General features: G+C 38.6%; 1 protein-coding gene across 1 annotated transcript; it reads left to right on the top strand.

Moving 5' to 3' along the window:
- Positions 1-11,211: 11,211 nt before the first annotated feature.
- LOC149205096 (histone H3.2) lies at positions 11,212-12,069 on the top strand. Its single transcript, XM_089393418.1, has one exon. It carries the CDS (start codon positions 11,314-11,316, stop codon positions 11,722-11,724), a length of 411 nt encoding a protein of 136 aa, XP_089249544.1. The 5' UTR covers positions 11,212-11,313; the 3' UTR covers positions 11,725-12,069.
- The last annotated feature ends 1,824 nt before the right edge of the window (positions 12,070-13,893 follow it).

Raw genomic sequence — 13,893 nt, 5'->3', positions numbered from 1 at the left:
AACGCTTCACCTTGTTTTTCTGTTTTTATGTGTTTCATACACCTCTTACTGATCGTTTCCACTTTCCATTGCCTTTTTGGCTTCCTCCTTGGTTGCTATAGATTCCTTTGCCTCGCTTGATCCTTCGGCTTCCCTCCATAGTCGCTGTGGCTTCCTCTGAGCTATTCGAGTTCACTGATACTCCATGGACACGTAAATTCATAAGAGAGGTCCAAAGGAAAACACAGAGAAATCATTGTATGAGTTACACCGTAATAGCGTTCATTCTTCCAATCATTATGGACATACACAGGTTTTTTTTGTTCGAGTTCATTGATACTCCATGGACACGTTCACTGATTCACCCCATTTAACTGATGTTCAGCCTCCTAAACCATCGGAACAGTTATTATAAGCCTTTCAGACTAAAACACCCCGCGCAAGCCAAATATTTAATTACATAGAGAATATGAGAAAGAATAGTCAAAAAGACTACAGGGCGGACTTCAGGAAATATTACACCCACACCTAAGCTATATCGGATCTGCTCCTCCACAGTTTTATCGCAATCGGCGCTTTAGTGTGGCAAGGCCTCATAATATGCAATATGTGACAGTTGTGATGATGGATTAAGTCATATTGCAATGTTGTGGCGGGTCCGCGTGTATATATATCGCAATTGGGAGTTTCCATTGGCGAAGGTCCGATGCGACATCGCTAATCGCTATCGGTGATCACAATGGACCGCTTGACACATAGTAACTCCGCTCCCGAAGTGCCGATGCGATATACATCGGCAATCGCATGTTGCAAGGGTTCAGGGCTCGATGTTAGCGCAAACCACTCTCTTATAGCGATGTGATATTATATGTGCCGAACTACCGATAATGTGTTTGCCATATACTTAAGTCTTCTGACCCGATATTGCATTTGCCATATACTCAGTGTTTCTGCCCTTTCCGCTTCCCGATAGTGTAAATGCCATATAACTATGTTTTGGCCTCCATTTGCGCCTCCGATAGTGTATTATGTGCATACTTATATGAACTATGCCTTTTCCATTCCAATAGTGTAAAAAGCATGCATATATATGATATGTGCTCCCGCTCTGTCTACTTCCTCTATTGCTCCGACGACTCTGTTTGTTCCTCTTCTTTGGCATATATGTATGGTATATGTATATGGCTCCTCTGTAACTTCGATAGCTCTATTTTGTCATATATGGCCCCCGAACGCTATTTAAATGCATGCATATATATATATATATATATATATATATATATATATATATATATATATATATATATATATATATATATATATATATATATATATATATATATATATATATATATATATATATATATATCTGAGTTCTGCTCCCGATGATGTATTCCGCCTGCATATACACTATAATCCTGCCGATGGCTCTATTTGCTTCGTGCTCTGTTAGCTCCTCTGGTGGCTCTGTCTGCTCTGTTAGTTCCTCTGGTTGCTCTGTTTGCTCCTCTTGGCTCCGTTTTCTCCTCGAATATTGCCATATTGACATCAATGACAATCTGTGTCCAACATAATCATAGACACTGCTTGGTCCTTCAGCTTCAGGCTCGTCTTGAAAAATTTGCTACTGGGAGCAGGCTTCCCACTTGCTGGTAAATGACTCCCTTTGAACCTCTACGACCATCTCATCCTCCCCTTAATCATATGAATTGTAAATTGGAGGAGGCTCCTGATCTTTTTTTTTAGGTGAAAGATGTGCATCATGGGCTAGAGCCTCTTCTTCTCATGCAACTTCCCATGATTGGAAGCGTTGTGGATCTGCATCACTTGACTCTTCACCAGAGTCATATTCATCATAGGAAGGAGGAACATCAAATTCAGTCAAATCAGACCTCTAAGGGTTTATTTGCAGCTCGATGATGTTTCCTTCTTCTCTTTCTTGCTCATTTGGTGATGCTTCTTGATGCAAGTAGATGTTTTCTTGGAGTGGATCTCCACAAACATCTTCAACAGGGTTATCAACCTCGGGAATGTCTTCATCATTAAAATGTGTGCAACAATCTTCAAATAGAGCATTCGGTGGATATAGTTCTTTGCAATAGTGATTGAATGCTATATGAAAACGTTTTAAGGAAGATATGTTGCCACGAGGTATTGTTTTGTACCAAACTCTAGCATCCTCCTCTAAAGAATACATGAAAAACTTCATTTGTACATCTTCAAGAAAAATACCCTATTGTTCCATGCATTCATGAAATTCTTTGAGGTGTTGGTCAGGCCTTCTATCTGTGCTCCCACTGAATCTAGGCAAATAGGTATACCATTCATGAAATGAAGGGACATGATTGGGATAACTAGCAATAGAAGAAAAATCTAGTGGGGCAAATTTGTTGGCCAGGAATGCAGGAAGGGCCATCTCGAAAACCTTCCTAGATGAGTGATGTCAGGTTCAAAGGTATGGAAAGTTTTTGGCTGCTGTAGCATTAGAGTGAGTATGGGGTTGCTTGAAAGCCAGGATGATCAAATACAGATATGGACAATGGAGTCGCCAGGATGTTTACCATAAACTTGAAACAATGGAGTCACCAAGATGTTTACCATAAAATTGAAACCGTGGAGTCGCCAAGGTAGAGATCTTCAACCCATACTTCCCTTGATCACCTAACAAAGGGAATGTAAAAATTTGTCGTACCTAGGTAAAAATACTCTATTCCGTTCCCCGGCAACAATGCCAAAAATATGTTGTGGCTTTTTCTAGCAATAGTGCTTCAAGGGACATAGAAAGCCTCCTAGAGACAACCTCTGGGTTGATTGTAGACTAGTGCCTAGGACATCTTAAATAGAGGAGTGCATGGAAGGTTATGAGTGGGGTTTCTATTGCACTCCAATTGTCACGTAGTAAAAGATAATAAAAGGAATTGGTTCAATAGGCCTTCATTAAGGTAGACTCAAGCCAATACATGGATCCAAATGCGGGGGGTAGACTGGGGCAATCTCAAAGAGAAATGTCTTCTTCTGGTGGTCGACACACAACTATGAGACAAATTAATACTGAAGTTGTAGTGAAGGTGGAGAGGAGGAGAGGAAGAAGGGAAATAGATGCGTAGGGCTGTAAACAAACAAAATCCTCTACAACAATGTTCCAGCAAAAATATGGAAGAGGGAGGAGGTGAAATGGTAGAAACAGTAGGGTGCTAATTAAGGTTTCATGCTAGATATAACATGGGTACCATTATCTGCCAACAACATGAGTAAATTTGGGCTAACACAGGTACTGTAGGTTAATCAAATAACACAAATAAATATGTAATTATTACATGTATTGTGGGCTATTGAATAACACAAGTAAATATGTAATATAACGCAGGTATTGTTCTCTATTTAGCAGCCTAGATAAACCCATGAATCAGAGAGAAACCAAAAACTTCATTACACTATTTCAGAGAAGGGAAAGCACAAACGAAATGAGATTTACAAAGAGGAAACATACTGCACATTGATCTGCTTGGATTCACCAGGAAAGTTTCATTCATACTTAGAGGGTCCAAACAACTAGTCCATAACATTCAACACAACATCAGTCAAGTCCCCATGAATAAGCAAATAGAACGAAAAGTGGCATCTCAAAATTCAGGCCCTACAGGTGCGAAATTTCGTAACCTCATTAAAGTGTTGCTTCCCCCTATTTATAAGAAGAGGGGAGCTTAGATTACAATTACAAAATATCTCATCCAAAGGCAAACTGTCTGATGTACTAGTTTCCTTGGCCTGTGATAGCTCTTTCTACCCAAAAATATTTCTAAGGATTTGATCCCTTTCTTGGAAACAAACAAAAATTACAAAATAATGCAAAGAAAGAGGAACATTGAAAGATGATGGAGGAAGTGCCCCCTTGTTGTTCCTATGAAATGCCTCTGGTCAAGCCACGTCTTAGTTGTGATGTGCTTCTCCTGTTGTTCAGTCGTTTCCTGTCACTTCCACCTTAACTACCTAAATAACTCGTTCTTTGGGGTAGGGAGTGGGTCGACTATGAGTGTTTGTTGCAGAGTAGAAATGGAGCCCCTCTCGATAGTGCTTTGTTGTGTATAGGAGAGGAGCACCATGTCGTGCCATTAATTATTCTTGAGTCCCTCTTATTTGTTTACCGCTGCACCACTACTTCATTCAACACTTTCAGCTGCCGACCCATCCATCTTTAAAACTCTGTACCATGCGCTCGGGGCCTTACGATAGCAGGACCTTTCCTCTTAAATCAATGTTTACAGGACGGGACCTTCTGGTTTGCTTTAGCCCCTTTACTTCAACCCCTTTCTGTAGTTTCCTTCATATCACATGGGGCTTGAACTAGGTGCTTAGCCCTCGAGCACTAAGGCCTTTAGACTCCTATCCGGGGAGCTTTTTCCTTTGTTAATTATAATCCCGCACACTGATGGTTTATAGCGCTTGCCTTTGATAACACCCCTTGACACCTGCGATCACTGATTTGTGGGACTGGGCCCACCCAGGGTATCGCAATCGCAACACGGGAGAGGGAGAGACCCATCCACTTATTTTCATGGCGCGGGTCGACTTGTCCGGACGCAAAACTTTCATAAAGCGTGACACATAAAATATCGCATCCAGGGGGATCTTTCGCATATCGCAATCGCAACTCGGAAGGAACTTCGGCGGAAGAAAGACTTTGCTTTGTGCGATCGCCGATTGCCGATATGCAATGGGTGACATCATCCTTGCCACATGTCACCTTGTGAGTGGTGACACGTGTCACCCGGAAATGCCCCCATAGAACCCCTGAAAATGTCGAATCTGCGTGCCATGTGCCCTCCATACTGTTGCATCACCTCCGTACTGCCATGTCATGATGATGTCAGTTGCCATGTCATTTGTGAGGACCAATGTTAGTCCACTACGTGGCCCCCTGGAGGAGAGAGAAAAAGGCTCGTCTGTCCTTGTTTTTCATCGATTTCCTTTGTTAAATGATTTCGGCCTTCCTCGACGATTTAACACTATATCGACAAATTTCCATTTCACAGTCTTTTTAACCCTGATCATGTCCTGAATCGCCGATCGCTAATGTTGCGAGAAGTGTGATATGCAGGACCTTTAATATCTTGCCACGTGGCCCCCTGAAGGAGAGAGAAAGGGGGTCTGCCTGCCCTTAGTTTTTCATTGATTTTCTTTGTTAAATGAAATTTACCCCTCTTGGCGTTTTAACACTGAGGGCTTGAATTATTGACAATTTTAATGTTTATCGGCGTTCAAAAATGTTTATGACCCTTTGCCTGTGTGCACCTCTTTGCGCTTGCAATCACTGATATGCGATATCAGCGTTCAACATCATGAACCGCCGATACGCTACTTGTCATGGGCCATCCGACCGCCAATTGCGATTTGCACTCTGCCTTGGTCCCGCCGATAGTTGATTTGCGATATCAGTTGATCGTTGATCTTACTGCCTTCCTTTGCTGCCGAAGGAAGCTCCAATTGCGATTTGCGATGAGCCTTTTCCTTTGGGCTATTTCCCTTTGTTTTCTAGCTTTCCAAGGGTAACTTTAAAATTCCTCCAACTTCTGATCTAGAAGTCCATTTTTGGACTTCCACATACCGTTGGAAAGCTTATCATGAGCACTATGCAATGGAGAGGGACTGATTAAACTTTGGGAGCTTCTGTGGCTTGGGAAATGGCTTCAAAATTCACTGCTTTTCTGCACTTTGGGCAACTGATAACTTTATGAAGCAGTGAGTGACAACAGAATACATGTCCCATGACCTTGGTCTTATTTTTGCCTTTATTAAATTATTACATGAACTTTTAACCCAGGGTTGTTATAGTTTCAAAATGAAAGACACACTTGTCTTTCTTTATTGATCTAAGCTTGAAACCCTTGCAAGACTATTAATCTCTGCTACCCTTTACCAACCTGTGCACCAACTTCTCTTGCACACTCTTCCTCTCACAATCTCCACGCACAAACTTGTGCTTCTATTGCTTGGTATCACCAACTCATGCTCACCAAAATAATGATTAAACTCGTGCCTTTGTTCCTCATTTTAAAGGAAACTCGAATGGTTAAAATTAACTTCTCATGCAACTTGTCATATTTCATGTCAACAACTTGAAAACCAATCACTCATGTTTTCCCTCAATTAACTCACAATAGAAAATCAAGAACTCGACCTTCAATTTCAACACATCAGTTAACTGCATCCTAATTTTTAGGGACTGCTTCCTAAATTCTAGGAACTCTTCCTAATTTATATGGAATCTCCTAAATTTTAGGAACTCAAGTCGTGCACAAGAAGGAACTCATTTTGGCTACTACGATTAAGGCACAAATCAAGGAACCCTTTTCTCACTAATATTTTCAACAAGCCATGCTTCATGATCAAGACTTGCCAAAGTTCTTATGGGGAGAAGCAACAGTGACAACAATATATATTCAAAATCGAAGTCCTCACAAAATTCTTGATCTCAAAACTCCAAAAGAAGCATTCTCAGGAAAGAAGCCCAATGTTGACCATCTTTGAATATTTGGATGTCCTATATATATATTCACATTCCAAAAGACAAAAGAAAGAAGTTGGACCCTGCAAGCATGAAAGGCATAGCTGTTGGTTACAATACATCATCCAGAGCCTATAGAATCTACATCAAGGAAGAGTGAAGAATTGAAGTTAGCAAAGATGTTACCTTTGATGAAAGAATTGCATATAAGAAATCCAAGGACATTCCTATTGACTTTGATGAAGAAGAAGTTCCAATATTTGAAGAAATATTGGAACATGACAATAATCGAGAACCTACAATAAATCACGAAGGTGTTGAAGGACCAAGTGAACCCTTGTTGTAGGTCGTCATTCCAGAGACTCGTAAGAGACCATCCTGGTTAAGAACAACTCTTCAGGAAGCCAAAGGACATGCAAAAATAAGAGGAACTTTCAAAGAAAGCAAGAAGTAGAAAAGAAGTAGGACCATCTACTTGTGAGGAAGCAACAAAACATCAAGAATGGAGAAAAACAATGCGGGAAGAATATCGATCTATTATGAAAAATGATGTTTGGGAAATTGTTCCTAGACCAAATGAAAAATCTATTGTCACTTCTAAATGGATTTACAAAATTAAACATGTATTTGATGGGAGCATTGACAAATACAAAGCAAGTTTTGTAGCAAGAGGATTCTCCCAAAAGGAAGGAATTAACTATGAAGAAACCTTTGCTCCTACAACTAGATATCCAACCACTAGATCATTAATCTCTTTGGATGCCACTATGGGATGGAACATTCACGAGATGCATGTTAAAACAACTTTTCTGAATGTAACAAAAGATGAGGAAGTCTACATTGAACAACCCTAGTTATTCCAAATCCACAATAGGGAATCACATGTATGTAGGTTAAATAAAACTATATCTAGTTTGAAGTAAGCCCCTAGAGCTTGGTACACAAGAATGATGCATATCTTCTAAGACTTGTCTTTGTCAAGAGTTTTGCAAATCCAAACCTTTACATTAAAGTAGTCAAGAATGAACCTATAATTATACTACTATATGTGGATGACTTACTTGTTACAGGTGCAAAGCATCGTATTCAAGAATGCATGAAGCAATTGACAACTAAATTTGACATGAAGTTTCTTGGGCTTATGCATTACTACTTGAGATTGGAGGTATAGCCAAAACCAAGTGAAATCTATCTTGGACAAAGAAAATACGTGATTAAAATATTGCATAAGTTTGGCATGATGGACAACAAAAAAGTGACCACTCCAATGATTACAGATTTAAAGAAGTTAAGAATTTCATAATCAAGCCCTATTGATCCTACACGTTGCGGACAATTAATTGGATCCTTAATGTATCTTGTGAACACTCGACTCGATATATGCTTTGTAGTAAATATTCTTAGTCAATTCTAGATGGAGCCAAGACATGATCATTGGATAACAACTAAACACATTTTGAGGTATCTTCATGGAACGATACATCACTGCTTGAGATATGTTGGTAAGCAAATTTAGCTAGTAGGCTATACAGACTCTGATTGGGGTGGCAGTGAGATAGATGGAAGAAGCACTATTGGTGGATGTTTTAGTTTGGGATCCTCTATGATCTCATGGATGAGCAGGAAACAAGATTCAGTTGCATTAAGTAGTGCTGAAGCAGAATACATTGCAACATGTGAAGTTGGAAGAGAAGTTGTTTGGTTGAGAAAGTTGCTATCATATTTGTTTGAAGGACCATTGGACCCTACCACAATATGTTGTGATAACCAAAGCAATATAAGATTGATTGAGGACCCAATATTTCATGTCAGGACGAAGCATATCAATAATAAGTATCATTACATTCGAAGCTTGGTGCAAGATGGGGTCATGAATCTACATTACATCTCCATTAATGAACAAGTAGCTGATATTTTGGCGGAGTCTCTCCCGAATAAGAAGATTGAGTACTTAAGAATCAAACTTGGACTTGTTGACATCTCCTCTCTAATGAGAGGTAGTGATATTGGACACTATATTCTCTTCTCCTTTTGTCATGCACTAGGCTAGGACTAACAACCATATGTCTAATGAAGGCCATGGAAGGAGAATGGGGAATGGAGGATTGATAAGCATCTGGGATTGGTACTTCTTGAGGATTGGGAATCCAATAGAGGTAGTAGTCTCGTGGATCGATACTCTTTGAGAATGTGGTAGGGCATCCAAGAGAAGAGTAGTCGAAGAGGATTGATATTCTTCAAGGATTGGAATTCAAGGTAAGAATAAGTCCTAGAAGGACATACCTTGTGAACATTTGGATGGGGTATGTGCCTTGAGAGGTTGAGGTGTCCATATGTGTGTGCCTCCTAGCATTGTGCTCTAATCTTGAGGAGAGTTAGAGATTGTTAGTAAAAAAGGCCTCATTATGTTGGTATTTGACAATGTCGGTCATGATGTTGATGCCTATAAGATGGCTTATCAATCAAACTTTTCTTATGATAACTTTTCAATTTGAGAATTCATGTACCTTATTCCGAAATTATGAGTACCTCCCTAGTTACGAGGGAGTGTTAGAAAAATGTAACTACAATTGGTCTTCATAATTATATTTGTAATTGTATAAATGTAAATTTATGAAAAGGAAAAGAAAAGAGAAAAAGAAAAATTCATTATTACTACTATTTTTCTAGATAAGCATGTTCTTCATGCTTCTAGGGTTCCTTGAGTCAATAAGAAATTTCGTCATGAGTCAAAGTCCCTTTCAGGGAATTTGTAATAAAAAAAATATTATTTTTGATTCTAGAAGAGACCATTTGACCCCAAGTCCAAGTCGGGCCTACCAAAGAAAGTCGGCCTAGTTTGACCACATGAAGAGGCTATAGAAAGGAGAGACTCTGACCTCATTTGGAAACACACTCATAAGTTCAATCTATGGGCAAGAAAAGTAGAAAAAGCATGAAGGTCAAGGAAAAGAAGAGCAAGGACAAGCAAGAAGGAATTATCTCTATTTTTGTCATCTCTTCTTCACACATGCAAAGTTTCAGGGGCATCTTTTCTAGTTGCAGGGTCGCAATTTTCTAAAGTTGCAGGGTTGAATTTTTTGTGAAGCTGCAGGGTAGAAAATTTGTGAAGCTGGGCCGAAATTATGAAGCTAGGCTAGTATTGAAGTTGTTCACCTTGTGCACTTTGACTTGTTTGAGGAAGCATTCTTTGGAGGGCCGACTTGGTGCTTGAGGAGGTCTTGATATTGGTCTTTGGGTCTTGAATGTCTCACTTTGAAATGATTCTATAAGAAGAGAAAAAATTTATGGGTTTTCCCTTTGGAGGGTTTTTGCCTTGGCTTGGAGCCTACATCTTGTGTTCTTTTGTTCTTGTGATCTTACTTTATGGTTTTGATAATTGCTTGATGAAGAAGATACAATAAAGTAATTAATCATAAAAAAATATCACAAGTAATTATCAAGTAAGAGGAATCAAACCCTAATTTGCAACACCCTTGATTTCTCAACACATTCCAACTAGATGACCCTACTTTTTAATCTCCATTTAACATCCCTTTCTTCGAATATTTTTTTTTTTTTCCTTTTTTCCAACCTGAACAACTCCACTTTGGCTTCAATTAATTTGTAGCTTCCCCTTCCCGACTAGAAAGAGTCAGTGGTTGGTTCTCTATTCCTACTAACTCTTGTTCTATTTCTCATTTCTTTTTCTTAGCCCATTCCTTCAACCTTTGTTTTAAGATCTTCACATTAGCTTCAAATTGGTCTACAATCAAAGAACCATCTTGGGGGTTGTAGGTTTTCTAACGACATTGACGAGGTTAATGAATTCTCCTTCCTTTAACCAATTAGAATTCATCTTGAAGGGACTAGTCAGTTTTTGAAAGGCTCCTTTTATTTCTAGAAAGATTGGGGATTGATTCAAGTCACCTCCCGTCCCTACCCATTGTTTGATAAGATTGAACTTATCAACTAGAGCTTCTGAAATTGAGAATCTTTCTATTCTCTTAGCAATTCTATCTTCCCCTATTCAATGATTTCTCTAGGTACAATTTTGACAGGATCCACATCCACAAGCTTGCTACTATCAATTTTGTTTAGAAAGTATTTAGCGAGCGGGTCTGGGCTCGCCCTAGGGCACCAAGATTCAACTTCTCCTAAAGAGAAATTCAGATGCCCTCCTATTTTACCTACCACTACTATTAAAGCTGAATGAAGCATTCTCTCCAAATAACTAATTATAATTTTTTATTTGTAAATATACCTAAAATATTAGAAAAAAAATATTTATCACAACTTCCAAAACTTTTGTTCCAACTAGCCTCACAATTCCCTTTGGGTGTGAAGTTTTGTTTTGCGTGAATTTGTGTTATAAAAGGTTAGGTAAGTATGAGGAACACTTATGGCGTTACAATTTAAATTGTTTTAATCAAAAATTTGCATTTTTTCAACCCTTGAGTGTCTTACTAATCAAACATTCATATAAATGAATTTCAAGAAACATCTATGGGTTTTTAGCCCGAAAGGGAGGAAAATATAGCGAAATTATGGCGTGCATAGGAATATCCAATTGATGGTAGGTAAGACTTTCTTTGCTTGAGGTCCATGATCCGCGTCGTGGGCTGAAGGAGCCGTCGATTAGAGTGAAGAGCGGACGGCGAGGATGAGATGAAATTGCTGGCGCGAATTCTTCGAATTTGAATTATAAATGTTTGAAGGTGAGTGGCTCGGTTTGATGAATAAAAGGGGTTAGTGGTGATCGAGTGAAGGCATTGTCTTTCAGTCGAGTGAATATAGCTCTTCGTTTTCTTTCTGAATCTGCAGATAGAGAAAAGAGATAGGTTGAAGAGATGGCCCGAACGAAGCAGACTGCCCGTAAATCAACAGGTGGGAAGGCGCCTCGCAAGCAGCTGGCCACGAAGGCGGCCAGGAAATCTGCACCGGCAACGGGTGGAGTGAAGAAACCTCACAGATTCAGGCCCGGTACTGTCGCTCTCCGGGAAATCCGGAAGTACCAGAAGAGCACTGAGCTTCTCATAAGAAAGCTGCCCTTTCAGCGGCTTGTAAGGGAGATCGCCCAGGATTTCAAGACGGACTTGAGATTCCAGTCCTCAGCAGTGGCGGCATTGCAAGAAGCGGCAGAGGCGTATCTTGTTGGGCTGTTCGAGGACACCAACCTGTGCGCGATCCACGCCAAGAGGGTTACCATCATGCCTAAAGATATCCAGCTCGCTCGCCGCATCCGTGGAGAGAGGGCATAATCATGCCTTTTGTCAATTGATGCCAACGGTGTGTTTTCACACCACAATATGCTGTTTCTTTGAAGTTTTGTTTCCCTCCCTCCCTCCCCTGCTTCTCTAAGTTTTGTTTCCCTCCCTCCCCTGCTTCTCTAAGTTTTGTTTCCCTCCCTCCCTCCCCTGCTTCTCTAGTTATGAGCAATCATGTCTGGAACCTTCGATCTTCCGCTTCTTGTAGAGGCGCATAAAAGATTTGATTTTTTGCTTCTTGTAGAGGTGCATAGAAGACCTGTACAAAAGATATTTTGTTCTCCTCTTTTTCTTCTTTAGTTCTGAGCAAGATATATTTATGCCAAAAATATTTTTTTATTTTATTTTGTCCGTTATCATTTTAAAGCAAAAATTAAAAAAAATTGAATTAGTGACTTTATATAAAAAAATATTTTAAGAAATCAGTAATCACCATCCGAAACCTATAGACTTATTGTGAAATGTTTTAATAATCATAATAATAATAATAATTTTGCTTCTAATCTGTTAATGATAATGACAATAAAAAATAAATTGTAAATATGAGCAACGAAGTGATACAAAACAGTCATATATGTGGCTTCTAAGCAAATCTCATATCTAATCCTTTGAAACTGGAATTGAGTTAGGTTAAGTAAGCAAACAAGTATCCACAGTTTGGCTTTTGAAGTGGTTCGCGTATATTTTTGGTCTTTGGATTTGATTTTGGTTCGGATTTATTACTTGTTGCTTTTCAATGGCTCTGAAGTCTTGTTTCATTTTGCAAAGTTACGTCTACGGGAAACTTGAAACCTAGTAAAATGAATGAAATCATTGCAACTCGGTAAGTTCAAAAGAAGTCTTGCTTTTTATTGCAGATGTTCTAATTAGAGGAACACTGAGGTCCACTGACTCGAATCATTATAACCTTTGTAAATAGAAGAGACAAAATCTCAGGTACAATCCTTTTTTGGGTTTGTTTTGTTTAGGTTAAGATTATTGTAATTGAATTCTTTTACCGTTGCTGAATTCTTCTAACTGCATTAATAATAATATATAATTTTTTAAGTGTTGTTTAAGAATATAATTGTTTTACATTTGAGTTTATTTGAGTTTTAGGACTTGATCTAGTGAAATTATTTTTAGTCAAATGGTAAATTTTTAGTGTTTAATAGGTATTTTTTTGTCCAAGGGAAAAATTGAACTTTTTATTAATATTTATGAAAAGTTACGTAGTATATGTAATCAAGCATTCAATTAACTGTATGATTTCTCACCATAAAAGTTTCCTTGAGATGGTGTTTGAGTGTTTTTCAACATCTACCATTTCATTTTTTTGTCATATGAACATTGATCATATTTGAAACTAGGCCTCCTCAATGAGGAAAACAACCTTGTTTGATTAGCTGTTTGGAAGTCATCATCATGTATCTAAAAACAAAAAAGATGAGTTCTTACCAAGTCTTTTTAAGAGAAAAAAAGGTTGAGCCATTCTTGGGCCTCTTCAAAGAGGAAAACAACCCAAACATGAATGATTTTGCTACATGTTTGATGTTTTTGTGAAAAAGAAATTTAAGCATTTTAAGAGTAGTGTGAATAGTTTCATTGAATATAAGAAAACTGAAACATAAACAAAAAGATTACTAGGATGCAAGAATTTGTAGTAGAGCATTTAGTGTTTTGTGTGCATTAAGTATATGGGGGTTGATTTGACACATGGACCTCATTTTGATCATTCTTCTCTATCCTCCAATTGCCCATATTTTCTTGCAAACCTGCTTTAGAAAGCTGATTTGTTGTGTCATTGTGTTCCTTGTATATGTGACATAGAGAGAAATCATTAAAGAAAAACTTCAAATGTTTTGTTTCATTTGGCAATGGAGATAATATATAATTCTGACATTTGCTCACTCCATTGAACCATTTTATAATGTTCATTGAGTCTCTAAAGGTTTGAACAGTGAGGATTTCTAGGTGGGTTAACCATCATAAAAGGAGTTTTAATGTAGATAGTTGCAAAGTTGTTTGATTTGTTCCCCAAGCCCATAGAGGCTTTGAGTCTTCTATGCTTGTTTAGGTGTATTAATATCCCAACCTTGCATTTGTTGTTTTGGTTGGAAGCCCCATCAAAATAAGCCCAAGACACTCTTTTTATTTGCTCCTCTCTTATAGGTTGAGAGTTTT

Source organism: Pinus tabuliformis, chromosome 1_2 (genome assembly GCF_031772625.1).
Source record: "Pinus tabuliformis cultivar Carrire ecotype Pingquan chromosome 1_2, CPIR1, whole genome shotgun sequence".
Classification (NCBI taxonomy): domain Eukaryota; kingdom Viridiplantae; phylum Streptophyta; class Pinopsida; order Pinales; family Pinaceae; genus Pinus; species Pinus tabuliformis.
The sequence above is the reverse complement of the archived record's forward strand: the minus strand, read 5'-3'. Positions and strand labels throughout refer to the sequence as shown.

Bases quoted from the DNA above. Each gene is read 5' to 3' on its own strand.
- LOC149205096 (XM_089393418.1), top strand. From the start codon at position 11,314: ATGGCCCGAACGAAGCAGACTGCCCGTAAATCAACAGGTGGGAAGGCG.